Source organism: Dasypus novemcinctus, chromosome 9 (assembly GCF_030445035.2).
Source record: "Dasypus novemcinctus isolate mDasNov1 chromosome 9, mDasNov1.1.hap2, whole genome shotgun sequence".
In the NCBI taxonomy this organism is placed as follows: Eukaryota; Metazoa; Chordata; class Mammalia; order Cingulata; family Dasypodidae; genus Dasypus; species Dasypus novemcinctus.
Genome location: NC_080681.1, coordinates 107,863,226 through 107,891,225, shown reverse-complemented (window position 1 = coordinate 107,891,225; position 28,000 = coordinate 107,863,226). Strand labels below are relative to the sequence as shown.

Below are 28,000 nucleotides of genomic sequence, written 5' to 3'. Positions count from 1 at the left end.
AAGATGTCGGGGCCGGTCCCAGGACACCTCCCTCCCCCCATACCTCAGAAGTCACCAAGACAAGGGCGCAAAAGCATTCTGTTTAATCATCTTTACCTGGCAGTGCTCGGGGTATCTGGGGTGCCCCTGTGGTTGTTTCTCCCCACTGGGGGTGGGGCTCGGCCCCGGCGTGCCCCCCACCTGCCTGGCCTCCTCCAGTTGCCCCTAGGTCTGGGGGTGGGTGTGTCAGAAGCTGCTTGTCTCCTCTCCATTCATCTGCCCTGGGGTCTGGCCTCCTGCCGCTGCTACCTCCATTCAGGCTCCCGGGGGGCGGAGGCCCGGGCATGGATCCTGCTCGCTGTGCCAGGATGGCTCTCCAGATGCGGCACACCATCCCTCCCCTAGGGGTAGCGGGCTCCAGTAGCAAAGCCAGAAGGGGTCCTGGGCTTCTCTGGGTCCATGGTCTGCCCAATTCCCCTTCCCCCAGGGGACTGTGGTACCGCGGTGGCTCCCAGGGAGGAACAACAACAGGTGCACAGCTGAGGGCCAGGATCTGCGCGTGGGAGAGCCTAGGACGTACCTGATGTGGGTGTAGATGAGGTCGTCTCGAGTGGCACAGGTGAGCAAGGCATGGAGGGTGAAGCTGTGGTTCAGCAGCTAGTTGTGGACAAAGACCCACAGAGAAAGGGAGAGAGGAAATTAGGGAAGGAGTGTGTCCAGAGACCCAGATCACACCCCTTTCTGGACCCCGTTTTCTCATCTGTACAATGGGAAGGTTATAATAGGTGCTCTTCCAGTTTTGAGCTGCTCTACATCAGCGAGAGAAAGTGACTCGAAAGATGGACAGACGGGGTCCTTGGCCGGGGGCTCACCAGGGATAGCCAGCACCCTCCCCCTTACGGTCTGGATGGTGCCTGAATCCACACTCAGTTCCTGCAGCCACTTCACCAGGCCCTGATCCGCGGGGGGAGCCGCTGTCAGGGAGAGGCCAGGCGGTGAGCCTAGAGGTGCCCCTGCCAGAAGCTTCACGCCCACCCTCAGTGTTCTCTAGTCAGGCCCTGCTCACCTCGGGGCCCTGAGGCCAGGGCACAAGTCCTGGCATCCCTAGACACCTGCTGTAAAGCCTGCGGCACCAGGGCCTGGCACTCCCGTTCCTTCTGGGCCAGGACAGCTCGGAGCCTGCCGGGGAGCAGAGGCGGGTAGAATGGAGTGGGGACCGGGGCTGAAGGCAGCCGAGCCTAGGGGAGTCCCAAGGGCTGCCAAACCTGTCAGTCTCTGCTCGCAAGAGGCCCAGCTGCACCATCAGAGGCGGGGGGCCCTGCTCGGGCTCCGTCGGGAGCGGGCTCCCCTGGACCGGGGTCTCCTGCTGCGGCTGCTGGTACCCCTCTTCGTCGCCGGGCTCCTCCGACCGCAGGGGGGCCTCCTCTTTCTCCACCTCTGACAACCCGAGTGGGGCGCTCTCAGGCAGGGCAAGAACGGCGGTGTCTCCCCTCCCCGCCCCCCTAGACGAGGGTCTCCCGACCGCGGGCGTGGGGCTCCGGGGCTGGGGACCCGGTCTGTGAGAGTCCCGGAGTGGCCCGCTTGGCCGCGCCCCCGCCTGCTGCTCTCCGACTGCCAATGCCTGGGCCGCGGGGGTCCCGCCGGCCACGCCCCCCAGCGGCCCCATTTCGCGCTTGGCCACGCCCCCAGGGCACGCCCCCGACTCCTACCCGCGCCAAGCACCGCCAGGGCCGCGCGCACAGCGCGGCTGAGCAGCGAGTCCAGCACGAACATCCAGTGGGGGCGGATCTGGCGCCTGCGGAGGATCTGCTTCACCTGGAGGAGGAAGACGCGGCTGAGACTGCGGGGCCTCAAAGAGGGGTGGGGCTTGCGTTGGAAAGGCCTGGAAGGTCTCCTGCCGGAGGGAAGTGGATGGACGGCTCGGCGCTGGGGAAGGACTGGGGAGTCAGGCCCAGGCAGATGTCCCTTTCCTGGCGGCTCCGTCTTCACGAAGTAGACGTGGAGTCTTGGCACATCAAGACCCAGGTAGAGGAGCTCGTGACCTCGTACGGGGCAGCCCGAACAGGGAAGGCTCCCCTCACCGCATCAGGGAAGGCGAAGAGCGGTCCGTGCAGAAGCGCAGGTGCGAGGCCCTGGGCCCGCAGCTGTCCTTGCAGCGCCCGCAGCTCCTGGGCCAACTGCCGGCGGTTGGGGGTGTGGATGTGGGCCCGGAGGGAGTGCAGTAGCTGTTCCACATGATCCCTCCCCAGACGGGGTTCCGGGGGACCCTAGGAAGAAAGCAGGCGTTCCCACTCGAGCCAAGACTGGGGGAGGCGGCCATCCGCAGAAGCTCTGTCCCTGCTCGACCACCAGGGGCGCTGAGCTGGCCACACCTGTTCCTGCGCCTCGCGCAGGTTCTCCGACAGCGCCGGCAGCTCCTGTTCCAGTACCCCTGCCAGCATGGCCCGGCGCTTGCTCTCTTGGTGCAGCAGGCTCAATCCCGAACTCTCCTCGGGGAACGCGGGTTCCTCCACCCCGGGCGACTCGGGCACACTGGGTACGATGGGGAGTGGCTATGGTGGATGGCCACCAACACCGTCCAGCCACCTCCCGCCACAGGGTTTGGATCTCAGCTCTGTTACTTTTATGCCTACCTGCAGTAATAAAAAAGGCATACCAGCTACTGAGGGGGCACAATAAACACAAGTAAAAGCACCTGGGGGAGGGCTCAGGTAGGCACCAATGCCATCCAGGCACATGGTCAATATGTCCAGGCCCCTACAGAGGTTTTTTTCTGCAGAAGGGTACAAGGGCAGGAAGCGGACTTGGCCCAATGGATAGGGCATCCGCCTACCACATGGGAGGTCCAGGGTTCAAACCCCGGGCCTCCTTGACCCATGTGGAGCTGGCCCATGTGCAGTGCTGATGCACGCAAGGAGTGCCCTGCCACGAAGGGTGTCCCCCGTGTAGGGGAGCCCCATGGGCAAGGAGTGCACCCCGTAAAGAGAGCTGCCCAGCGCGAAAGAAAGTGCAGCCTGCCCAGGAATGGCACCACCCACACAGAGAGCTGACACAGCAAGATGACGCAACACAAAGAAACACAGATTCCCGGTGCCGCTGATAAGGATAGAAGCGGTCACAGAAGAACACACAGTGAATGGACACAGAGAACAGACAACTGGGGCAGGGGGAAGGGGAGAGAAATAAATATATCTTTTAAAAAAAGAAGGGTACAAGGGCAAAATCTAGCTAAGGGATGTGACCCAGGAGCCTGGGCTCTCACCTGAGCTGCCTGGTGTCCCCATAACTGAGGCAGCGCTTTTGGGGGCTGGGCAGGTGCTGAGAGGGCGCCTGAGGGCAGGGGAACGTCTGGGACTGGGTAGTTGAGGCAGCTGAGGGAGTGGAACTGGCTGAAGGGGCATCTGAGAGAGGGACAAGGCTGTGAGCCTGGCCCCCCCCCCCAGCCCTCTTACCTCCACACTTCCCCTGCCCTCACTGCAGTGTGCTCACATCCTCCACCCCCATAGCACCTGAGGGCCGTGGAGAAGGGCGGAGGGAGCCAAGGCTGCGACTCCTCTTCCCAGGCTGCAGGAAGGGGTCCCCCAGCAGTGCTTGGGCACTGGCCCGAAAGTGGGGATCTGGCTCAAAAGTCTGGAGGAGGAAAGCTTGGGCCTCAGCCGACAGAGAACTGGGCATAGGCGGATGCACCTTGTACATGCCCACCTGGTGGGGAGACAGGGATGGCAAAGAGTGTCAAGGTGAGAGGTGCTCAGGCCTCAGTCTGGCCCCACTCCACCTCCATGGGCCAGATCCTGAGAGATCGCACCTGAAACATGGCAGCCTGCGGGCTCCCTAGCTCATGGAAAGGTGGGCGACCTGTGGCCATCTCAATTACAGTGCAGCCCAGTGACCAGATATCAGCTGCCTTCCCATATCCTCGTGGGCCCTGGTCGATGATCTCTGGGGCCATATACTGCAGGGTGCCTGGAACAGAGGAGCAACGATGCCCGTCTAGGCTTTCTCACTGGGGGACTCCATCATCCGCTGGCCATCTGCGCCCATCCTGAACTCCATCAACCAAAATAGATTCCATCACCTACCCTGGCCATCAAACATCTATCCTGAGTGTCATCACCACCCTAGGCTCTATTACCTGCCAAGGCTTCTCTTGGAGCCTAGTGGCTCCATCACGCTCCTGGATTCCATCGGCCACAGTAGGTCCCACCATATACACTGGATTGCACCATTCACCTGAATTCTATCACTTTGGTTGTCAACACCCCTGGGCTCCATTTCAATCAGACAATGAACTTCATCAACTATCCAAGCTCTACTTCCAGATTCCATCACCTCACCCCTGGCTCAATCATTTGCCCTGGATTCCATCCCCATTTAGGACTCTAACTGCACGTCCAGGAGCAACACCATTCCCTAGAAGAGTTCCTCTGCCCCAGGTGAGCATCCCCAGTCAGCACCCCACACGCTGTTACCTGTAAAGGTCTCAGTGCAGGGTGTGATGCCGGCCAGCCGCTTGGAAGTGCCGAAATCAGAAATCTTGAGCAGCCCACTGAAGGTGTTGATCAGCACATTGTCCCCCTGAGGAGATAATGTGTTCAGTAGACGCTGGCCTCTGATACCAGAACTGGACTCCACCCTGGGTCACCATCTCCTGGGTGTCCCAGCCTGGCCCTGCCTCTGTCAACCCTCCTCCCCCCACCGGGCCATCCCACTTACATGCCCTTCTGAAGGCTGGCACTTAGTCTGGCCTCAGATCTGAGCTTCCCCTTCCTTCTCCAGGGAACCTCCCTGATGGATTCACCCTGTGCAAAGGTCTGCCCGCTTAGTCTAAACTGCTAGCCAGGTCTCCACCACCCCCCACCAGAAGGCCAGGGTGGGCTAGCCACAGGGTTTACCTTGATGTCCCGATGCACGATGTGGTTGTCATGCAGGTAGCCAAGTCCCTGCAGGATCTGGCGAGTGTAGAAACTGATGGTGCTCTCGTTGTCCTGCAGGGGTCCCCACACTGACCGCAGCAAGGAGGACAGGCTGCCTGGGCAGATGAGGTCCAGGTTCATCCTTGGCACCCACTTACTCCATCCACAGCCCTCCACTCAAGGCCCAGGCACACCCATCGCACAGCCCAGACGCCATCTGGGATGCATTTCCCCCAGGGCTCTCCGCCCTTGCCTGGCTCCATCCCCATGGCCCGCACCTCCAGTTCCATTCCCACCCCACCGCAGGGCAGGTACCTCCAGGCACTTCCTCCATGAAGATCTTGAGGTAGCCGCCCTGGCTGGCTGAGCCCAGATAGCGCACGATGTTCTTGTGGCGCAGGCGTTTGTGCAGAGCAATCTCTTCATGCAAGGGCTGAGAGAACCTGGGGGGAGGCAGGGGACAGAGGAACACTGGTGCCCCTGGGGACAGGTTTGGGCAGAGATGCCCACTCCACTCCAGCCCCACGACTTGCCCTGCCCACAAGCCCTCCCCCACCCTTTGGAGCACGCCCCCGGGGTCCCTGCAGTACTGTCCCCAGGGCCCAGGCTACTTGGCTCGGACTCCGTGGTCGGAACAGCCCGCCCGCGGGGCCCGGCGCGAAGGGCTTCCGCCCTCGCTCCCGCCCATAGCCCCGCCCATAGCCCCGCCCCCCTCCGCTCGCGGCCCCGCCCACCCGACGCCCCGCGCCCGGGCAGCCTCCGCCCGGCCCGCGCTGTCCAGCACGCCGCACCTGCTGTCGCGCTCCGGGATCTCCTTGATCGCGATGCGTACCCGCGTGTGCCGGTCGCGGCCCGCGTACACGACCCCATAGGTGCCCTTGCCCAACACCAGCCGCTCGCCGTTCTCGGTGTACTCATAATCAAACTGCGGGGCAGGGCGAGACGCGGGCTCAGCAGGGCCCGGGGTCCTCCTCCCTCCTCCACCTCTCAGACCCGCCTCCTCACCTCCAGCACCTCCCCCACGCCCTCCGCCTCCTCCGTGGGCGCCGCGGCATCGGGATTCGTCACCAAGGCCTGGATCAGGCCGCAGAACCTGGGGGGCCGGGGAGGGGGTCAGACAGGCGCGAGGGCACCTGGAGCGGGGACCTTCGCATCCCAGGCCCGGAGGGACATCGGCCCTTCCTTTCCCTCACTCCCTTGAGCGTCCCTGGCCCCAGGGGACCCCGGCCCCGAGAGGCTGCGCGCACCACTGGCACTGGCCCACGCTGGGGAAGCACAGCTGGACGTCCTGAGCTGGAGGAAGCGCGTAGAGGAAGCAGCAGCGCTCGTCCCGCTTGGAGGCGCTGGGGAGAGATGAAGAGCCCCGGTGAGCGCCAGACCCGCCCGCGCCGGGCCGCCCACCGCCCTGCCTCACCTGATGCCGCAGATGGAGGCCACGGTGAAGGTCCAGCGGGAAGGCGCATCCTGCTGGAAGAGAGAGGGTCTGACGGGGTGCTGGGGGCCGAAAGCGGGGTCTGGGGGTGAGAGGGAAGGTCAGAGGGGTATTGGTGAAAGGGGGGAGGGGCGGGGCCGGCGGTGAGGTCACCTGGGTCTCTGACTCCAGCAGACTCAGGGTCACAGCGTGCACGGTGTCTGTACCCCCAACCTCGAGACTCGCAGGCAGCAGCACCTTGTTCAGTTCCAGGACCAGCACCTGCCAGGAGTGGGTAGAGGGCTAGGTCAGAACATGCTCTCCCCTCTCCCAGGTGCCCCACCTCCAGGGGCCTCACCAAGCACTGGTCCCCCTGGGGGGAGGTGGGCTTGAAGGGCTGGCAGGACTGTAACAAGAAGTGGAGCCAGAAGTGGGCGCGGCGCGGGGGCCCTCCAGGGGCCTTTGGCATGGGTCTGAAGTGCTGGTAGAGCAGGAAGGTTTCCATCACTGACACCAGGTACCTGCAGGCACAGCCTTGTCCTCAGCTCAGCCCAGGCACCAGCTAGCACTGCCAGGGAGAGTGGACTGGCTTGGCTAGAGCCAGAATGTGGCACTGAGTGCCACGGCACTGGCCTGGAAGGTCCAGGGTCATTGGTTCAGGGTTCAGATTAGAGTACCAGTGGACATGGGTGCAGGAGCAAGAGCCCAGGCCTAGCCAGTACTCAGAAGGGATCACCTACCATATGGGGGCATTGAGCTTGTACAGCTGCTCTGCAGCCAGCACCACCTGGATGGGGTCATTGGCAAGGATCTGGGCTCCCAGGTAGAAGCCCACGTCCCAGTAATACTGCATCTTCTCCACACAGCCCTTACGAGCCAGCAGGCAGCCCAGCTTCATTCCTGGAGGAGAGGGGCAGGAGACCCTGTGAGTGTGGGTTCAGGTGTGGGCATGAACAGAGATGTTGATGAAACCTCGGTATGGGCAAGATCTCAAGTGGGTGTAAGAGCTCAGACACAGGTTTGGGCACAAGTGTATGTGGAATTCAGTGTGTAATGAACACAGGCGTGAGCTTGGGGACAAGGACACATGAGGGTACAGGGCCAGTAGGAGGACCCAAGTAGATACAGGCAGAGGGGATGGGCTCAGTCCCACCCAATGTTCTCCTCCCTCCCTGCCTTCTTTCTGGGCCCCTCTGAGCCCTGGTTTTGGGGGGATAGAGGAGCCAGGATTGGGGCTCACCTATTAGCTGGAGCTCCTCGGAGTCCTCAAAGCGCTGCCCAGCAGCAATGAGGAGCACAGCTGCGTTGATGCCCGAGTGGAGACTGGGCTCCACCTCAAAGGCCTTGCGGTACCTGGTGGGGGAGAGCGAGGGGAGAGGGACCCTGGGCTGGACTGACACCGCAGACCCATCCCTCACCCCACTAGCTCAGCCCACTGCCTGTGCACTCGTGCCCTCACCAGTGGTAGGCCTGCTCGCGGTGTCCAGCATCCTGGAAGCTGGAGCTGAAGAACATGTCCTTGTAGATACGGCCACACATGCAGTATAGGTCAGGTGCCACAGAGCCCCCAGACTGTACCAGGGGCTGGAGCACTGCCAGTGCCTTCTCCCGGTCCCCGGGCCTGTTCCTCCTGAGGGCAGGGAAAGATGGGCTGGGGAACCCCCTGATGCTCCTGCCCTACCCTGCCCAGAAACCACCAGATCCTGGACAGCAGGGAACCTTCCAGGGGCCTGACAATAATGACCCCAGAAGAGCAGTGACCCTGGTCGGCACTGACCTCTCTAGGGACAATGGCCCCAGATAGAAGTGATACCTAGCTGCCATGACTCAGAAGAGCAGTGACCTTGGACAGCTGTGACCAGACGGCAGGTCAGCTGATGGACTACAAGTATGACCTCTGAAAGGCAGTGACCACCTAGGGACAATGACCACCCGGGGGCAGCGATCCCTCCCACCGGGTCAGCAGCAACCCCGAACAGGGAACTCCTGACCCCTGGACAGTGACCCGGGTCAGCAGATTTCCTGGACAGCCGTAATCCCAGGCAGCAATGGCCTCACAGAGCAGAGACCCAGGCCACAGAGACCCCCGTGTCTCTTGCTCTGCCTTGCTCTGCCACTCACCGGTTGAGGGCAAACGTGTAGTGAAAGCAGACATTGTGCTGTTCGGCCACATCACAGGTGGGCAGGGCCTGCAGGGTCTCCACCAGCTCGATGATGGCCGAGTAGTCCTACGGGAGGGAGGAGCAAGCCCAGCATGCGGGCCTCTGCTGGGTCCCATCAGCCCCCAGTCCCTGAGAAAAACCTTGGCCTGGGCTGCCCTTCCACCCCAGACATCCCACTCTTCCCACCTTCCCACCCACTAGTCTCCGCACACCTCCCGCAGGCCCAGCAGCTACAGCAGACACTGCACATTACATCAAGAGCCCAGTGTGTGCCCCCTGGCTGGGCACAACCTCTCTGGGAGGCAGGGCCACAAACAGCCCCTATTACAAATGAGGAAACTGAGGCTCAGAGAGGTCAGAGCATTTGCTCTGAGCAGGGCCAGGCAGCACAGCCAGGAGCTGAACTTGGGTTTGTCTGCCAGAGAACGCCTGCTGCCTCTCTGAGCCCCACACACCTGCACGTCGCGGTAGGAGAGCAGCAGGTTCATGACGATGTCGGCGCTCAGCAGCTCCACGCTGTCCAGTCTCCGCTGCAGGCGAGCCAGCTCCTGCCGCAGCTGCTGCCCGCTGAACCGCTCCCGGGCCTGCCGAATGTTCTGCCGAATGGTCTCCCGGAAGTAGCCACTGGGGCCCGTGGCGAGGGAGGGAGGGAGAGCCAGTGGTGGAGCTGCCTCTCAGGCGGGCCCACCGTACCCTGGCCGGCCCCCTCCTGCTGTGCCCTCCCGGTGGGACCCCCATTACCAAGAGTCCGTGGGCGTGGCCTCCAGCAGGCGGGCCAGGCGGCCCACCAGGGGCGTGAGCAGGGCCTCGGTGCCCACCCCCACCTGCACGAGCCCTTCAGCTAGGCCCCTCAGGACGCCTGCGTCACCACACAGCACCCGGCCGCTGGCCGTCACCACATAGGGGATCAGCGTGTAGCTGCCGGCGCAGTCCTGGGGGGAGGCGTCAGGGTCAGCCGAGGGCAGAGACCAGCACAGGGGTGGGGAGGGGAGAGGTGCGGAGGGGAGGGGCGAGGCCCGAGCGTGAGGGGAGGTAATAGGCCACGGAACAGAGGGGCACAGTGACTGGATGCCAGGGGGCGTTAGGGGGGTCCGAGGTGACTGAGGGAGCCAGGAAGGGTATGGAGGTCAGCGGTCACATGGGAGGTCAAAAGGCACGTTGGAGGGAGGGGTGGCTTCCGCTCACCGAGTTCTTCTGGAAAACATCCTCCTGCAGGAGGCAGAGAGTCAGATACAGGCTGCGAGTGGGCGGGCCCCTGCGCTGCCCTGGGCCTGCCCCCCAGCCCCCTGGCCGCCTACCCGCAGGGCCTGCAGGTCTGGGAGGGCGGCCTGGGAACAGAGGAGCACGTTGTTGGTCATGCTGAAGCTCTCGCGCACCCCGAGGTGGTAGAACAGCGAGGGCTGCGCCAGGGAGCCGCTCACCTCCAGCACCACCACGTCTGCGGGCACAGAGGGGCGGCCCTGAGCCCTGGAGCCCAGCTTGGTCCCCAGGAGCTGGGGCCGCCTTGCAATTGACTCCAGCAGGGTCCGATTCCTCCCTGGGCCTCAGTTTCCCCTTTTAGGACTCCTCTGGCTCTCACACAGAGCTGACATCCGTGGTGTCCTGGAGGGGATTGGGCTCCCCCGGCCATTGGTCCCTTCTCCCACTGTTCAGAGCCTGTGGGCACCCAGCCTGGGGGAGGGGCGGCCTGCAGCTGCCCAGAGTCTCTTCTGGGCCCCTGGGGGACAGGAGTTGTGCCACCACAGCGGGCCCCCTCCCTGGCTCCTCGACCCTAATCTCTTGAAAGGGGTGGGCATGAGCAGTGTGCAGAGCCAATGCCGTGTCCGTGTGTGACGTGTGTGTAGCTGTGCCTGATCCTATCCCTGTGTGGGACAGTGTCTGGGAGGCCTGTGGGAGAGGAACCATCTGCCATTTGCCAGCCTACGACTGCGTGCCTCTGTGTCCTCGCGGTCGCCTCAGCATTCCTTTCCAGGCAGCAGTTTCACGGACAGGCCGGCAAGCATGGTTCCGGGACTCTTGGATGAACAAATAAGTACCGGGGCGCGGGATGTCCGGGAGGTGGGAAGGAGGGGTGACCCTCGCGGGAATAGCCGCGTGTCCGGCCCGGCCCCGCCCACTCCCTCGGCACCGCGGAGTGAACCCAATCTCCCGCGTGCACAGCCAGGTCCCGAGGGGCCCCTTCGCTTCACTTTTTGCTTCCTAGCTCGGTCCTCGGAAGTCACATGTCAGGATCCCGGAACCCTAACCCCCGGGGCCGGGCCCTTTCCCGGGTCCAAGCTCCGCCTCCCACGGCCCGCCCCCAAGAGCTCGGCGCGCAAACAACCCGAGATTTCTCCAACCCCACCCCGAGGTGCCACAGCCCCGCCCCGCTCCCGGTCCTGCCCCGTTCCCTGTCCCAGCCCCATCCCAGCCCCACATTCCCTAGGAACGGTCCCCACTCCAGGGTGCCTGAGCCCCAGCCCTGAAGCGGGGTCTGGATGCGCTAAGTGCCACCCCCGGGCCGGCTGCGCTCCGGGTCCCCCACATTCCACTTTTATCATGGCCTGGGCTTGAGCCCCTCAGCTTCCCCTCACCTGAAGCTCCCTAAACCGCGCGCTGTTCCTGGTCCCTCTCCGGAGTCCCCGAGCCCCCACTCCATTTGGCCCACCCAAGATACCCTAAGCCCCGCCTCGGCCCCGCCCCGGGGCGCGCTCACCTGCGTTGTAGAAGGAGTCGAGCGCCGCGGTGTCGCCGAGAGCTAGAGTCCCGAAGGGCAGGCTGCGCAGTTGCGGCGGCGGCCGCGGCCCCGGGAGCTGCGCGCAGGCCTCGCGCAGGCAGCGCAGGGGCAGCGGCTCCTCCTCGGCTCCCGCCCCGGGCTCCGCCCCGGGCCGCGGCTCCGCGGTCAGCACGTAGACCACGCGGAGCGGGCGGCTCAGCGCGCAGCTTCGGCCCGCACGGGCCGCGAGCGGCCGGCCCGGGCTCAGCGCCTCGGCCAGCGGGTCCTGCCAACAGCTGCCGGCGCGCTCGAGGGCCCGGGGCCGCGGGCACGGCCCCGCCATGCGGGGGCGCTCGGGCGCCGGGCGCCCTACTCTGGGCAACCGGGAATGGGCAGGAGCCAAGGGCGGCGGAGCCAGGGAACTCGGGATCTGGGAATCTGCTGCGGGATCTGAGGATCCGGAGTCCGACCGGAGGTCTCTTTTCGGGAATCTGGAGGCCAGGGCAGAATCCGAGCTTGTACTTCCACGGCCCGGGAATCTGGGGCAGCCGGTCATCCGCGGCTTAGGGTCACGAGGCGGATCCCGGGAATCAGTTGGAGCCGCGTTCGGCACCCGGACTCGGCAGGGGTGCGCCCGCCGCCAACGCCCTTCCCCTGCCCTCACATGTAGGCCCGGCCCAGCCCCTTCCCGGCCGACCGGGAAAGCTCCACCCTCGGCCCTAGGGCAGCGCCTCTCCCTAGCGGCCCAGGACTTGGCCTCTCTCCTCCCTCTTCTCCCGCCAGAACCTCTGAAACTGGCCGCTTCCGGAACAGCCTGCGCCCTGTGCACTGTTCACAGTGGGCGCTCCTAAGATGCGTGTGTAGGCCAGGGGCTGGGAAGAGGCGCAGACCACAGGTCCTGCGCAAAGGGATCTGTTGAATGGAAGAATCCACACAAACCCCAGCGTATGCCCAACAGGGGACAGCGGGTGCCCCCCGGGCTCAGGAGGCCGCCTCTCTAGAGCCTGCCAGGGGGCTCCCAACCCTGCTGTGGGACTCTGCATCTGAGCCGGGGCCTTTGCCCTCTTGCCAAGGGGGCTGCTTTCCTCACAAGCCAACCTGCTGTGAGCCCTGCTGACCCTGGATTTAGGCCCAAAACCTGAGGACAGACCGAGAAGACTTTTCCCACTGCAAACATTTCTTTGTCTACCTGAACGACAACCCCCAAAACCCAGCCCTTTTGGCTACAACAGCTTTCCAACTCCAAACTCCCAAGACTCCCTAAGCTGGTGAGACTTAGTGACCGAGGCAGCAGCCCGGTGTAAACCTCAGTGGACTCTGAAATCAGAAAGTGAGGACTTGGAGAGGTTAAGTAACTTGTCCAATGTCACTCAGTCACATGAAAAGAGCAAGATTCGAAACCAGGACTACCTGTCAGGCTGCAGCCATCAGACTTAACCAGTTATCACTCTGCCGCTTACTAGAATGCAGCTTTGGGCAAATTATTTACTCAAATGCTAGTTCAATGACTGCTGTTTCCTTGCCCTATTGCCCATGGGAGAAAAATGTACCTTCCTTAGTTTGACCATCTGTTCAACCAGTTTGACCAGGCCCCAATAAGAAAGGCAAGAAGTAGCTAGCAGAGGGTGAAGGCTTGGCCTACAACAGGGGCTGGGCTGCAGAACAGACAGTTTAGAAAGAATGGGCACCCAGGCAACAGAGAAGGTGAGAAAGCTGTGCAGTTCCCACCACAAAACCTCCCACTTGCAGGACCTAGAGGATCCAGGGGATTTGTCAATGGGTGCTTGCATCTTCTCCAGGCCTTCCACTGTGTGCTCTTCTGGTCTTGGCTTGCACACCTCCAGTGACAGAAGTCTCACTACCTTATGAGGCAGTCCTCTCTATCCTCCTAACTGGAGGAAAGGTCTTTCTTGAATGGAGCTGAAACCAGTGGGCCTGCTCTGGCCCTCTTGGGCTTTTCCTAGTCACTGGAAGGAAGACTCCTGAAAGCCAGGAAAGGGTTAAAGCAGTTTTTATTTTGAAATGTGGACAGGGGGACCGAGGTGTTTGGCAAGGAGAAGGGGCGCCCGAGGGTCCGGAAGCTGTACGGGAAAGATAAGGGTGCTGGCTGACAGGGTGCCCTAACGAAGCATCATTCGAACCCGGCGGTAGGGATGGCCCACGCCGCGGCCCGTGGACCAGTCGATGCCGTACTTGTGGGCTGTGGCCTCAGACGCCGCGTAACGCCCATTGAGATTGGCTCGATAGCAGCCTTCATACCACCAGGCGCCCTGGACAATCACAGCGCAGTTGCCCGTGCTGGCGTCGTGATCAGCGTCGTAGGTGGAGAAGGGCTTCTGGTTGTGGAGGCTCAGGGAGTCCCCGGGCAGGGAGAGGTTGGGAGACACCGTGGTGCCCTGGGAGATGTTACCTCACAGGAGCCTCAGGGCAAACATGGCGGCGGATGTCCTCAGGCCCCGGGCGCAAACAGCGGCATCAAGAAGCCAGGTTGTTTGCCCAAGGTCACTCAGTCACAGGGCAGGCCCTGAGACTCGAATTCAGGATTGCCTTTTCCGCCTACCTTGTCCCCTCCCAGAATCCCCAGCTTCCTTCTAGCTCCTTTGTTCCCTTTCATCTCATCAGCTGTCTGAGCAACTCTGCCAGGGAGGGCTGGAAGGAGCCCCTTGGGTGCCTGGACAGGAAAGGGGGCTCCTCTGAGGCGCCTCCCCGTAACCACTTCCCTCTTTCAAATCTCTCCCCAACATCAGTTTCTCTGAAAACCTTCCCTGGTTCCTCTTCTGAAGCAGTGCGCGCCAACACTCAGATCTGCAAGCGACATCCATAGCCTGCCTCCCAACTCCCTGCCCATTTTAGAGGGGAGGAAACCCAGGCTCTGACGCAGCAGGGACTTGCCCGGGGTTACGGGCTAAAGTGGCAGAGCGGGGTTCAAATTCATTTCTGTTTTGCCTCCAGAGCCCGAATTCTTCACTCCTGCACCATCCTGCTTCACAACTGCCATTTCTCCAGTGAGGAAAGTGAGGTTTACAGAGGGGAAGGGACTGGTCCTGGGTCACTGCTGGATGCAGTGGCGTGCTGAGGAAGGATCCAGCTTCCCTCGCCACCTGCACCTCCTCCAGGGCCGCACCGCAGGCTCACTCACCTGCCCTGCCCCCCAGGACCTGGCCCAGCACCAGCTGGTAGTGATCTGCCTCCCCAAGGAGACGGAAGGTCTTGTAGTGGGCAAAGGTGAGGTTGCCGTGAAAGTCCTCCAGCTCGACCCGCAGCTCCCAGGTCCCTGGGGAGGACAGGGCGGCAGGGACAGAGGAGGACCGAGAATGGAGATCAGGATGGCAGAGGAAGACACTGCGTCTGCCCCCGGGCCCTGCTTAGGAACTTACCCTGGAGAGTAAGCTGGTGCAGATTTTCATTGCCCAGCCAGAATTCAGACTCCTGGCTCCCAAAACCTGCTTTGTAGGAGGCCCAAGAACGGAAGAAATCCACAGAACCATCCTGCCGCCTCTGGATTACCTAGAGAGCGAGGTGGCCAGTGCGCCATGACCCCGGGCTGGGCATGGGTGGGGAGCAGCCGGGGGCAGAAGCAACTGAGCGTGGGGGAGCTGTGAGTGGCGGGGGGACATCTCCTTCCTCTCTGGGTAGGGGGCTTTGTGAGTATATTTATGAACTCTACATTCCCTTATTAACTTTTACTGACACTCAACTCCATGCCAAATCCTTGGGGGAGACTGAAATGATAGAAATTTTGTCCCTATCTTCTGGAGAAGGTCAGGCCTCTTGAGACTCCAACTCTAATTTGCTTTAATTTACTGTGATAAGAATTAAGACATCAGGGCAGAGAAGTCACCCCTGCGACTAAAATGGACTCCTGGGTGTACCCTGATGTCTGCGCCTTCTCCTCCAAGCCAAACCGTCCCCAGGCCCTCTGTTTTCCCTCCTAAACATCTTTCCATCTGTCTGTTTCCTTTGCTGCCACTATACACTGTCATCTCCTGCCCAGACTCCTACAGTCCACCCAGTGTTCTGCCTCTGCGCCCCACTCCCCCACAATGAATCTTCTAAAGTGTGACCTGATCTTTCTAAAACACAAGTCTGACTTGGCCCCTCTCCTACTTAAAATCTTCCATGGTGGGAGTGGATGTGGCTTAAGAAGTTTTGTGCCTGTCTCCCACATGGGAGGTCCTGGTTTTGGTTCCTGGTGCCTCCTAAAGAAGATAAACCACAAGCAGACAAGGAGCAGCGAAACAATGAGCAAAATAACAATGAGCAGACAACGAACAAAAACAAGTAAGACAACGAGCAAACAACGAGCAGACAATGAGCAAAAAACAAATCTTCCGTGGCTCCCCACTGCCCTCCACGATGCTCAGTCAGCTGTTTGGTGCCCTCCGCCAGCTGGCCTTTGCAGAGCTCCGAAGTCCAGCCCTGATCAGGACTGGCAGCCCTCAACCGACCACTTACACCTGCTCTCCAACCACTCACGTGCTCTCTCAAAGTCCTGCTGCCTCCCTGCCTTTGTCTCCCTCTACTTGAAATGCCCTTCTAAGCCTCATCTTTATGGAGAACTTTCCACAGCCTTCAATGTTCTTTTAAATGGCACCTTCTCTGGGAAGCCTTCTCAGATTTCTTCAGGGCCCTGGGCAGTCGGTAAATAATGAAAGACTGGGAGGAATTCCCACGCTCCAGTGGGCTCTGGCTCCCCCTCGAGGCCAGGCGGAGAAGTGCCCACTAGGCCTGTCCTGCTCACCCCTTCTCCATCACCCCACTCCATTCTCACCAGCCAGCCGCCGCCTGCAGCATCCATGTCACACAAGACGGGGAGCGCCCTACCCTCAGGTAGGCACAGACGGTACCAGCCGCTCAAGGTGGCACCCCGGCTCAGCAGCTCCTGGCAGCTCCTGGGGCCTGAGGAGGGGGAGAAGGGCTGAGGGGTGCCCCCATGTTATTCTGTAGCCCCTACCCCCTGAGCAACGGGGCAGGCTGGGACTAGGACCTCAGGAACCTGCTTGGCCTCTCAGGTCCCCGAGGAGGGGCCTGGCCACACCGGGGGGTCCACCAACACCCCAATACTGCCTGATTCCAAGTTCCTGGCTCCAGTGACAGCCGCCTCACCCTCCTGGCACCGGAGCAGGTCCACTGGCTCTCCTGTCCCAGGAAAGGACTGAGTGTTGGTTGAGGCCTGAGCATTCCCAAGGGAATGCCACGACCCACCAGAGAGGAGGGTGCCCAGGCCTTTCTAATCCTGTGTCCCTCTCCTCCCAGTATTCCCTCCCTGGTGCCACGAGACAGTAGGCCATGCTGGGAAGTGGCCAGGCAGACACCACCTCTCTCCAGTCCAGGGACAGAAGCAAAGAAAGGAGGGGGAGGCCTCAGTTCTGCACACTCACCAGGCTCACCCTGAGGGCCCATCTTGCCTGGTGGTCCAGGTTGCCCTGAAATCCAAGAGGCAGACATGCCTTGAGTCTTGCCCCATCCCCAGGGCCAAAAAAGGAACAAGGGATTTGGAGCCAGAAGGTCCAAATCACAGCTTCACCCTTTATTGGCTCTGTGACTGTGAGCAAATACCTTACCCCCTCTGAGCCCCGGTTTCCTCCTTGGTAAAATGGGAATGATATACCACTGACCTTCAGACTTGCCCTCAGGATGCTTGGCACTCAGCCAGAAGTCTGGCCTAGAGTAGGTGCCTGCCGCTTTGTCATGGCTCCTCGGTATGGGCTGTAAACACAGCATCCTCCCCCGTTTACCCTAAGGTCCCTGCCGGCTCCCCCTCATCTCTCACCTTGAGGACCTGGGGACCCCTTCTCTCCAGGACTTCCTGGGGCTCCAGGACAACTGGATAGGAGGACAACTTTGCTTGCTTCCAGTTCCCTGGGTTCTGCAGCAAGACAAGGGACCAGGTGGACACAGCGGGGGATGGGGGAGTGGGCATGCCTACCCCAGGCCCCTCTGCAGTTCTCTCTCCATCTACCAGATTTTAGCTGACAGGATGCTTGTCTCCTGGGCTGGCAAGGTTTTGCGCTATTTGCATTTATTTGCATACATTTACATGCAGAGCCCAGACCACTGAACTCCCACCCTGCTCCTTGGCACTGATGAGCATGGGTGGGAGAAGAACAACCGGGGAGAGCATCAAGGGCGAGTTAGGGGGGAGGGTACCCTAGGCCCCTACCTGGGCAGCTGGGGGGTTTCTGGGTCTTCAGGCAGGTGGGACCCCCAAGCAGGAAGAACAGCAAGGAAAGAGGGGTCCACGGTGGGCCCATCTTGCTGGTGCCACAAGAGGGAGGATGCCAGCTTATATAGGCAACAGGCTGGTGGGAGAATGTAAAGCGAGACTTCCCCCCATTGTCCCCCAGGGACTCTCCACCCAGGCTGGAGCCAGCAGGAGGTGGGGGCATTTCCACCCTCAGCTTCGAAGAGAATGGGCATTGTCCATGTCCTGTCCAAACAGGATGGAGTCCAAGTTCAAAACCTGCCCTCCAAGGCTCCCCAACAATCTCTCCAGGATGCTGAATTTACGTGGGGTTTTGCCACCTTTGAACCTTGGCTCATCTGGAATTCCCTCCTTTTTATCTCTACCTGGCAAGTTCCACCTGTCTCCCTCCCACTCCCTCTCCCCCTCCCTCTTCCCTTCCCCCTCCCTCTCTCAGCAAACCTTCCCCGATGGCCTCCAATGTGCCAGGCCCAGTGCTGCGGGCCTGAGGTACAAGGCAACGTCAGGGGCAGTCGAGGCAGAGTTTTCCTCGATGAGCGAATCCACGAGATGGAAGCCCTGACACCCTGCACTTCTAGTTCTTGGAAATCCCTCCTCCCCAAACTCTCCCACAGGTGTGCCAAGATCTGTGGACGATCTGTTTAAAATCCTCACCGTGGAAATGACCCAAATGGTCATCACGAGGACCCAGACAAATAAATGATGTCCATCTGAGCAAGGCACAGGGCAGGTCTGACACACAATGAAAAGTGGCAGCATATGTACAGCCTGAGTCCACTTTGTAATTTAACAAAAGCAAAGTGTATGTGCATATATGTTGTAAACTCACAGAAAAAGCTGTGAAACATATTGTTAACCGTAGTTCCTTCTGCAGAATGAAACCTCGGGGAAGAGTGGCTCTCATTTTTTATATAAATTTCTGTATAGTTTTTTTCTTTCATATAGACACTACTTTGAAAGAAAAATATCCAATAAAGGAGGAGAAGAAATTCTGCTGGGTGGAGAAGTCAAGGGAGGGGGGATCCATTCAGGAGAAATGGCGTGTTCGGAGGCTTGAGAAGAGCAAGCCAGGCAGGCTGGGTGGGGAGGTGCTCCATGGCATGCCAAGGGGACGCTGGTGTCTGAGAGGGTGGGAGGCTGTGATGGAAGTCGGTGCGGGAGGAGGGTGCGTGTGTGGCATCGGGGTGGCAGTGCGATGTGTGGTGCCAGGAAGTCGCTGGAGTTTCCCGTGGCAGCAGGGCCCGCAGGCATGCAGCACACCTGTCCACTTTGAACCTTTCCCATATCTCACTAGACGGATACTGTGGTTATCCCCACTTGACAGATGAGGAAACCGAGGCCCAGAGCTGTTAAATAACTTGTCCAAATTCTCACAGAGCAGTCTGGCTCCATGTGCTGAACTCGCCACCGTGACTCTCTGTTGCCTCGCCACCTCCTAGGACAGCCATGGGATTAAAAGAGATAAAGACGCAAGGCTCTTAGCCACCTGGCCGGCTGCCAGCAAGCGACCCTCAGTGGGTGATGATATGAGGTAGGGGTGGAGGGGGTGCGGGCCTTCCCAGAGGGCCTGGAGAAGCTGTCTGGCGTCCCAGGGTGGGGTGGGGAGGCTCTCTACCTCGGCTCTGGGGACAGGGACCTAACTTTAGAGTCTGGAGATGCCTCTAGAGGGTAATTTTGATATTCTGCTAATCCCAGCTCTGGCCCATTCAGCTGTGTGACCCTGAGCACATGCCCATACCTTCCAGAGCCTCTGTCCCCTCATCTGTAAAGGGGGTGGGCGTATTAAACATATATAAAAAGTGGAGATATTTTCAAAGGTGACAGCAACAGTCCTAGGCAGAATTCCCGTTAAGGAGAAGACGGTAGCTGTCCCCTCACCCCACCCAATCCACACACAGACCAGGATTCAGGACACGAAGCACAGTGCTGGAAAGAGTTCCTTTATTTGCGGGCGGTGCCCAGGCCAGGTTGGTGGGAAGAGGCGGGCACAGAACCCACAAGCGAGCTGGGGCGCCCCGCGGGGAGGATGGCTGAGACAGAAGGTAGCTGAGAGGTGCGCTCAGCCGCAGGAACCAGGCCCGGGAAGGAGGGGCGCCAGGCCCTGGGCGCTGAGTCTGCTTGGAGCCCACAGGGGCCAGAAATTGGTGGCGAAAGTTTTTCCCACCCCCAGTGCCTACGAGGGGGCCAAGAGGGCAGCCTCTGTGTCCTCCTTCCCCTCAGTGTGGAGTCCAGGCCCAGAAAGGGTCAGATTCTGCAGGGGCCAGACAGAGAGGGCGCTCAGGGGGGTAGCCCTGCCCCAGGGGGGCTGAGGATCCCCGTCCCCAGAGAGCAGGCAGCAGTTGGAAGACCAAAAACTTTAATGGAGCTGCGGTGACTCGCCCACAGCACACACGGCACACGGGGGCCTCAAGTGCAGTGCCCCTTCTCAGAGGCAAACCAAACCACACACACGCCCCGGCTCCTGCCCAATGCCCACAGAACTGCGGGGCTGCAGGCTGGCTGGGCCATCACCTACTGATTCTCCTCCCTGCTGGCAGCATGAGGGGGCAAAGACACGGGGGTGCTCAGAGGGGCTCCAAGACACCTGGCCCCAGCCAGCAGCTGACAGTCAGCCCCAGAACTGGAGGAGGGAGAAGGAGCGTGGCTCATACGGGGGCCAGAGGGGAAGGAGGCATTGTCCCTGGGCACTATGAGGGGTTGGGGGGCAGGAGAGGGATGGAGAGAGTGAGTGGGGAGTCCACGGGCTGGCCAGGTACTCACAGTGTCTGGTAGGTGCTGTCCTTGGCCTTGAGGAAGCGCAGTACAAAAAAGGCCACTGCCTGCAGGCTCAACACCAGCACGGCACCCCCAATGAAGCTGGCCCCGTCAAAGCCAGGGCTGTGGGCTTCCGGGACCAGGGGGCTCTCTGCGGGGGCAAGGTACCATGGAGGTCCCAGAAGGCCACCACGGACGAGAATCCCTCAAGGTCCCAGTCCTCACACCTGCGGGCCTGGAACATCAGGCTCACAACCCAGCTCCTCCAGGCAGCTGAGAAGTGCCTGGTGGAAGGGACAGCCCTGGATGGGGAAGGTGTGGCCCTGGCTCCAGCCCTGGCTCTGCTCCCTAGTGGTTCTCACACCCTCTCTGGGACTAGACTGCACAAGCCCAAAGGGTGGGTTGGACCAGATGGTGGCTAGACTTCAGCCTGCCTGCCCCACACTGGCCCAGTGGGGTGAAGACAGACCCAAAACACAGGCATCCAGACCTGCCAGCCCAGAGTCCCTTTCAGCCTAGGGTCTCAGGGTTCAGAGCCCCAAGAGCCCAGAGGCACCCAATGTCAGAGTATTTAGAGAAGGAAGGATTAGAAGATGACACAGAGGTCCTGAGTGGGTCAGGGCTAACACCTCGAGTGGGTAAATGGAGACTGGATGATGTATGACAGAGAGAGAAACTGGGCTCTGAGAACCAGATTTGCCCAAAGTCATTCATGGTCAGGACAGAGCTGATCTCACACCAAGTCCCCTGCCCCTCAGAGAGAACAGCCTCAGGGCCCACAGTTGTCAGGCCGTGCCTGGGTGGCTCCCAGCTGTGCCATGCTACCCACCAACTCCTGCCAGGGATTCGATTTCAGGCCATGGGCCAGGTGCCCAGAGCAGGACTGGGCTGGCGGGTGGGAGATCTTTCTAGCACAGTGGATGGGGGCCCGACTGTGGGCTGGGTCCGCTGCCAGGATGGTGTGAGTGTTGTGAAGGGGTCTGAGAACAGGAAGGGCAAAGGGTGGTCCCAGCTGCAGGTTAGGGAGCCCCAGAGAAGGGCACACGGGAGAGGAGGAGAAGAGGGAAGAAATGAGCCACACAAAGCCACCTGGGGCTCCAGCCGGAGGGAGCTGAGCCATCAATAATTTAGCCTCTGAGATCATGTTTCTGGCTTTAATTAACCAAAAGCCTCTTCGGACATCCCTGCCAAGCCAGGGGCAACGAAGGGGCGGGGTTCTTGCCTCTGCTTCGCCTTTGCCGGGACCCTGCTTTGGGACCTCTGGGCTCAGGGGTGCACTAGGTGACAGATCACTGAGGACGGCTCGTCAACAACCTGAGCCACACTCCCTCAGCACCGAGGACAGGTTCTCAGGACTCAGCCTGGGGAAGGGGTGGGCAGCATCCTTTGTTGAAAGCCTTCTTTGTGTTAGACTCCGGTCACTTCAGCCACTCAGCGCAGTAGGCATTATCGCGCTCATTTTACAGACCTAGAACCTGAGGCCTGAGGGAGAAGTCACGGAGGATGTGCCTGAAGCTAAGTCTACCTTTCCCTGCACCTCTGGTCCTCCTACCATTCCATCCCCTCAGGTAGGACCTACCTGTTGTGACAGTCTTCGGTTTATAGGTGGGGTGGTGGTGGGCAGCTGAGGAGACAGAGAATCCACAGTAAACCAGCCCTCCCACCCCCAGATCCCCAGGAGACCGCAGGCCAACAGCTGACTTCTGACTCAGGTCAGGCCCCCTTCCCAGCTCCGGGCGAACCTGACATACTCTCAAGCCTTATTTCACACAGATGTGCCTTTCTCCATCTCTACCTTCAAGCCTCATCTCTGATGAGGAAGTCTCTCCCACCCCACTCCCTTCTGAACTTCTATGGCCCTCACTAAGCCTTAAAATAGAAGAGCTAACCTCCCTCTCACCCTCACCCCCACACCCGTGCTGGAGCCTCTGACGCTACGATTTTCCAATGAGGAATTAGCTCAGAGAAGGAAGGGACCTCTTAGAGAGTTAAGGGCAGAACTGAGACTGGACCCAGGTGGCAGAGGCCACTCCCTGAGAGCCTGGGTCCTTCCTGGAGGGCATGCTCTGCCTGGCGACACTTCAGCCCCCTCCCGCCAACTTGGCCTGGGCCCTGGGAGCCCCCTTACCTGGACATGCCTCTGAGCTGTTGTAGACGGAGCAGCCTTCCTTGACTACCTCAGCTTGGGCCACACAGTGTCCTGGTGGAAGAAGGCACGGGGGAGAGGTTTGGGGAGATGGGCCAAGGCCCTGGGGTTGAGAGCCGGGGGCACTGGACTTGGGAGGACCTGACCCCGTACCTGTCTCCTCAGGCGGGCACTGCTCCCACACGCAGCCCGAGAGGTTGTGTGCTCTGTCCCCCTCCAAGCAATGCTCACAGAGTTCCAGGTGTTTGCAGCCCCCTTGGACAACCGGCCAGATGTTCAGGCGGAGCAAGGCACCCCTCCCAAAGCCTCTGGCTCCTTTCCCTGGGGGAGCGAGGCAGTGAGGGAGTGGCAAGAGCGCAACTCCTTGAACTTGAGCTACAGGGGCTCCCTCTCTGCAAACATCTGGGTTCCCATATGCACTCACCTAGAGCTCCCAGCCCTCACTACACACACACAACTTCCACAAACTCATGGTTTCACACATCTAGAACCTTCCCTACATTCACCCGGGCCCCCTCGCTTGCCACACACCTGAGGTTCCCACATCCTCCCCAGACACTCCACGTCCCCTGAAGCTCCCTGATCCCCCACACCTGGACCATCGACACACACAGGGCTCCACACACAGCCGGAGCCCCTTTTTCAACCCGCCCCTGGAGCCCTGCGCACGTCCGGAAAGGCCCCTGCGCCTCCCCACCCCTCAAGCCCGGGCTGCTCCACCTGCCCCTCCCCGGGCCCCTAACCAGCCCCTGCCCCCGTTACCAGCCACCGCGAGCTGCGCGCACAGCAGGAGGCAGCAGCAGCCGCCACACAGCGCAGCCCGCCCGGCGCGGGGGCCCGGCGCGGCCATGGGCACTGGGCGCCGCGGCTGGGGTCGGCGGAGAGCGGGCGCGGGCCGTGCCTTCCTGGCCACTCGGCGGAGCGTGTGCGGGGCCGGGCCCGGGCAACGGGGGCGGGGCCAGGGCAGGGAGGGGAGGGGCTAGGGGCGGGGCCAGCCCGGGGCGGGGGCGGGGCTCCGTGGTCTGGGGCGGGGCTTGGAAGCGTCCAGAACTACTTACAGACCTGGGGACTAGGTACCCCCACTGGCAGCTTCTCGATGTTTGTAAGTGGCGACTGTTACCATCCCTGCTTCACAGATGAGGGAATTCAGGCTCAGAAAACGTGCGTGAGGCTGCCTCGGGGCACAGGGCGTTGGATGTGAAGTGCGGTCCCCGCGCAGGTCTTCTCGAGGGCGCACTGCACGCCGCCTCGTGCCTGCGGGCACGGCCGCCTCGGGCCCCTCGCCTCCGACTACCCAGGCCCGGCCTCAGCGCTCCCTCCTTCCTTCCGGCCCGCAGCGCGCTCTGGCTGCGGCCGGCTCCCTACATTCTCCCGCCTGATCTGGGTCATGTTGTTGCCAGGTCCCCCGGCCTCTCTGCAGTCTGGCCCGCGGCCACCACTCCTGCCCCAGCTTCAGCCTCGTCTGATTCTCCTCCCTCTGTGGTCACTTTTCGGCGCCTTAGAGGCCACGTGCTCCGCCCGCCCTCCTCCTCCTCTCCTTTCTCCCCTTCCCCTTTCTTCGTCTCCTCCTGCCCCCTTCTCTGCGCTCAGTCCTTCCCTCCTTCCCCCTTCCTTTCTCCCTCTTCATTGCTGGTGGCCCAGTCCAGTCCTGAGCCCCTCTCCACTCTCTCCTGGGACCGTCTCAGTTATTTCTCAGCTGTCAGTTCCCATTTGAAAGGCATCTCCTTTCAAAGTCAAGTCTCCATCTCCAGCCCAGTTAGCTCTCCCCAGCAGCACACCTGTAACTAATACTAATACAGCTAACAAAAACAACTACGGGCCCCTTTTTAGGCAACAGGTATATTCTGCTAAGAGCTTTAATCTGCAGCATTTCATCTAATGTCCACAAGCATGCCCTACACGTGGGTTTTTGGGTTTTTTTTTTTTAAGATTTATTTATCCCCCCCGTCCTCCATTGTCTACTCTCTGTGTCCATTCACTGTGTGTTCTTCTGTGTCTGCGTGTATTCTCATTAGGCAGCTCTAGGGACCGATCCTGGGACCTTCTGGAGTGGGAGAGAGGCGCTCATTCTCTTGCAACACCTCAGTTCCCCGTTCTGCTGCATCTCTTATTAGCTCTTCTCTGTGTCTCTTTTTGTTGCATCATCTTGCTGCACCAGCTCTCCGCATGGGCCAGAACTCCTGTGTGGGGCAGCACTCCTGCGTGTACTCCACGCAGGCCAGCACTCTGCGTGGGCCAGCTCGCCACACAGACCAGCGTGCCTTCACCAGGAGGCCCTGGGCATCGAACCCTGGACCTCCTATATGGTAGACAGGAGCCCAGTTGCTTGAGTCACATCCGCTTCCTACGTGTGGGTTTTGTCACCCCCAGTTTGCAGGCCTGAGAAGTTAAATCACCTGCCCAGGGGCACACAGTTTCCACATGGCAGTCCAGGGCTGAGTGAGGCCAGAGGCCACTCAGCCCTCAGCTCAGCCTCCTCTGGGTCCATCTACTTCCTGAGTACCTCCACCTGAGTGCCGCTGAGGCCCCTGAACCTGCCGGGTCCTCCTCCACTAAGGGAGGCCCCGCTGTCCCCCCAGATACCCTGGGCATGGTCTCATCCTCACCCCCCCTCTCTGTCCCAGAGCCCAAATTAAAACCCTGCAGATTCTACCTCTACGTGTCTCCTGCACCCTGCCCCCTCATCCCGCCTCTCCTGACCTCCCTGCCTCCCAGCCTCTGGCCCGTCCCCCAGCCAGCTCTCAGCACAAGGCTCTCCTGCAAGCACAGATTTGCCCATGTCTCTTCCAGTTAGCAACGATTCAGGTGTCTTGGCCTCCACAACCTTTGATTCCTGGCTCTAGGAGTCTCGCTCAGACTCTCCTCCATGCCCTCCTGCCCTCTTCGAAGCTCGAACAGCCCCTACATACTCTCTTTCATACCTCCTTGCCTGCATCCCAGCTGTTCTCTCCGCTGGAGGGCCCTCCTTCACACCTGACTCCATCTGCCTGGCAAATGAATCCTTTTAAGACACCACTGAAAAGGCCACCTCCTTCAGGAAGCCCTCTGCAACTGTCTCAAAGTTGCAGCAGCTCAGCGGCACTCCTCCCAGTGTTTATCCCGCTAGGGTAGGTCTGAGTCCGGCTGCTGCTCCGCGACCCAGGCCACACTCCCTCACCATCTCTCGCCTGCATGGCGGGTGGCCGCCTGATGGGGAGCGTCTGCTTTCCTCCAGCCAGTCCTCTGCTCAGCAGTCAGTGGTTCTTTGAAAACATAAGTCAGATCACCTCACCTCCCTGCCTAGACCCTCCAGTGGCCCTACATGACCTTCCCCTCTGCTCACCTCTGACCGCCACTTCTACCTCTCCCTTTCGCGCATTAGGCTCCTCTCTATTCCTCAAGCACACCCAAAGCTTTCCTTCTCAGGGACTTTGTTCTCGCTGTGCCCTCTCCTGGAAGCTCTCCTCTCTTCAGGGTCCTCCTAATGAGCTCTTGGACTTCCCTGTTAAAAGAGGTCTCCTGACAGCTCTAATCACGATACCTGCTTGTTCCTTCTGAGCTTGTAGCAAATGTGCGATCGGTTACTCGTCTGTTCCCCATCAAGTGACGAGACTGTAAGCGCCACGAGGGCAGGAACCACGTCTGTCTCCTTCCCTGGTTGATCCCTGCACACAGCGGAGGTGAGGAGCTGTTTGTTAAATAACCGCGCCGCGCCGGGCTGGGCTGTGGCTGTGCGTGTTCGTGTTTGTCTGCCCCGCTGGTCTGTGAGAGCCCCGAGGGCTCCCACCTTGATGTCACCCTCATCTGCCTGTAGACTGCCCATCTCTCCCCTTTAGGATGGAAGCTCCATGGAGCTGGCAGGGATTTTTGTTCATTGCTCTATTTATCCCTCGTGCCTACAGCCATGCCTGGCAAATAGTAGGTGCTCAACAAATGTTTATTGAATGTTGAAAATGCAAAAATGTGGCCACGTCATTTCTGTGTTTCCAGCAGCCACCCAAAAACAGACCCAGAGGAACTGTCAGCAAACTGCATGGACTGAGGATGCTGACACTTGGAGCTTGGGCACAGACTTGGACCAAGGCCTTAGGTGTGGAGATGGTCAATTTTACACACACACACACACACACACACACACTTCGCTTTGGAGCGTGGACTCGAGGAATTCCCTTCCCCTTACCACCAGTACTGGTGACCAACCAAGTGGAAGTGAGCGCTCGCGGCCATCTGGTGGCCACCTGGGGGAACTGCAGGTAGTGTCAGCCCCTGTCAACCTGCACCCCTAGCCCTTTCTGGAGAAGAGGGGACATCTGGGCTAGAATGGAAGGCACGCTGGACTTGGTTACACACGGACCTGGCTTCCGAGCTCAGCTCTGCCATTTACTGTGTGACTTGCGGCCAGTCCCCTGGCTTCTCTGAACTTCAGCTATGAAATGGGGACGTTGTCCCCATCTTTGCGGGGTTGTTGTGGAATGGATTAGAAGGGGTGTCAGTTGTGGGGGAGGAAGCAAAGTTGTAGGGGCAGAGGGAAGGAGCGCAGGAGAGTAGGGGCTGCCCCTTCCTCTAGAGAGCAGGTCTAAGGGAAAGAGAGACCTGGTGGGCACCGATGGCCTCAGTTGTCCTCCTTTTGGCAGGGGCAGTTTGGTACATGGGAGAGAGTGCAGGGAGAGCCATAGTCCCTTCGGTCTCCAGGATTAGAAATATCACTGCTACTCAGAATACCAGAAGATAGTTTCTCACACACCCCTCTCCTGCCAACCCCCAGCAGCCTTCACCTCTTTCCGAGGCCATCTGGGCAGTTGTTAGGATCTGGTTCTGACCAGGGAGAAGGCGGGCGACTGAGTCCTGGTCTCTGGGACACTGAGGCCCTTGTACCCCCTCTTTGTGACTCACCCGCCTTCCTTGGCACCAGGACTCTCTCTGTGTTTTCCTTCTCTTTCTCTGACTGCTTCTTTTTAGTTTGTTCGTCCTGACAACAAATATTTATTGAACACCCCCTACATGGCAAGCACAGTTCTCCACCAGAGGATGGGACAAAGCGCCTACCCTCGTGGAGCACACATGCTAGTGGGGCTGGCAGAAGGAAATGTCAGGGGTGCCGCATGCTCTGAAAAATAATAAGGCAAGGGAAGGAGAGTGATGGCAGAGGGGGTGGTAGTTTGGGAGAGAAGTAAAGGAGTTTTTGAGGACACGACTTGGGAGCAGAGACCTGAATGGTGTGACAGGCCAGTGCAGAGGAGCAGGAGCGTCCTCATGCACACCTTCTCCCTGGGTGATGTCATCTAGCCCTAGAACCTCAGTTACCACCTGCACACCTGTGACTCCCAGGTGTTCTCCTTCTACTAGATAGACTATTGATAGCCAGCACGTGGCCAGTGCTGATAATGTGCCAGGCACTCTCTAACAATCCTCGAGGCAGATACTAATATTCCTTTTTGATAGGTGAGAAAACAGGCACAGAGAGGTTAAGAAACTCATCCAAAGTCACACAGCTAGTAGGAGCTTGGGTTTGAATCCTGTCTACACTGCTGACCACCTCCACCTCCTAGGCACCCTACACTTTGTACATGAAGTGCATCACCTGCCCTAGCCCTGACCCTTTCCTCTTCCCGTCTTGCCTGCCACCTGACCTGTCATCTCCTTCCCCCTGCCCCATACCCAAGCCCCAGAACTGCCCAGTGGTCCCTGACAGTAGGAGCTGCAGTGATGCCATGATGAGGGAGAAGTCGGGTGGGGCCTGGAGCCCTGTGGCTTCC

At 60.3% G+C, this 28,000-nt stretch overlaps 3 protein-coding genes across 14 annotated transcripts; all 3 read right to left on the bottom strand.

Annotated features, from left to right (window-relative positions):
- Positions 1–68: 68 nt before the first annotated feature.
- On the bottom strand, positions 69–11,846 carry MAP3K6 (mitogen-activated protein kinase kinase kinase 6). 10 transcript variants are annotated; one of them, XM_058304037.2, is made up of 29 exons: positions 11,161–11,838; positions 9,764–9,903; positions 9,651–9,674; positions 9,207–9,397; positions 8,921–9,089; positions 8,425–8,531; positions 7,763–7,933; positions 7,544–7,686; positions 7,044–7,203; positions 6,662–6,824; positions 6,478–6,585; positions 6,307–6,359; positions 6,140–6,235; positions 5,898–5,985; positions 5,684–5,817; positions 5,208–5,335; positions 4,872–5,008; positions 4,449–4,554; positions 3,785–3,942; positions 3,489–3,681; positions 3,242–3,380; positions 2,352–2,511; positions 2,061–2,246; positions 1,689–1,794; positions 1,245–1,416; positions 1,046–1,158; positions 880–953; positions 560–636; positions 69–380 (listed from the first exon to the last, which is right to left on the bottom strand). In XM_058304037.2, exons 1-29 carry the CDS (start codon positions 11,714–11,716, stop codon positions 83–85), a joined length of 4,350 nt encoding a protein of 1,449 aa, XP_058160020.1. In that variant the 5' UTR covers positions 11,717–11,838; the 3' UTR covers positions 69–82. The 10 variants fall into 10 exon arrangements, with proteins under 10 accessions (XP_058160020.1, XP_058160022.1, XP_058160023.1 ...); XM_058304039.2 differs by having other exon boundaries at positions 7,544–7,656; positions 11,161–11,837; XM_058304040.2 differs by having other exon boundaries at positions 6,307–6,356; positions 7,544–7,656; positions 11,161–11,837.
- A 1,309-nt stretch (positions 11,847–13,155) lies between these two features.
- Positions 13,156–17,633, bottom strand: FCN3 (ficolin 3). The gene is made up of 8 exons (XM_004455723.5): positions 17,324–17,633; positions 16,934–17,029; positions 16,542–16,586; positions 16,267–16,299; positions 15,932–16,059; positions 14,538–14,667; positions 14,324–14,434; positions 13,156–13,570 (listed from the first exon to the last, which is right to left on the bottom strand). The coding sequence occupies exons 1-8, from the start codon at positions 17,547–17,549 to the stop codon at positions 13,281–13,283; spliced, it is 1,059 nt and encodes a 352-aa protein (XP_004455780.3). The 5' UTR covers positions 17,550–17,633; the 3' UTR covers positions 13,156–13,280.
- Positions 17,634–17,722: 89 nt separating this feature from the next.
- Positions 17,723–23,124, bottom strand: CD164L2 (CD164 molecule like 2). Of its 3 annotated transcripts, none has more exons than XM_058304035.2 (6): positions 23,028–23,124; positions 22,419–22,586; positions 22,248–22,319; positions 21,699–21,743; positions 20,126–20,270; positions 17,723–18,800 (listed from the first exon to the last, which is right to left on the bottom strand). In XM_058304035.2, the coding sequence occupies exons 1-6, from the start codon at positions 23,113–23,115 to the stop codon at positions 18,656–18,658; spliced, it is 663 nt and encodes a 220-aa protein (XP_058160018.1). In that variant the 5' UTR covers positions 23,116–23,124; the 3' UTR covers positions 17,723–18,655. The 3 variants fall into 3 exon arrangements, with proteins under 3 accessions (XP_058160018.1, XP_058160019.1, XP_012379589.1); XM_058304036.2 differs by lacking the exon at positions 17,723–18,800 and adding an exon at positions 19,285–19,616; XM_012524135.4 differs by lacking the exon at positions 17,723–18,800 and having other exon boundaries at positions 20,122–20,270.
- Positions 23,125–28,000: the final 4,876 nt, after the last annotated feature.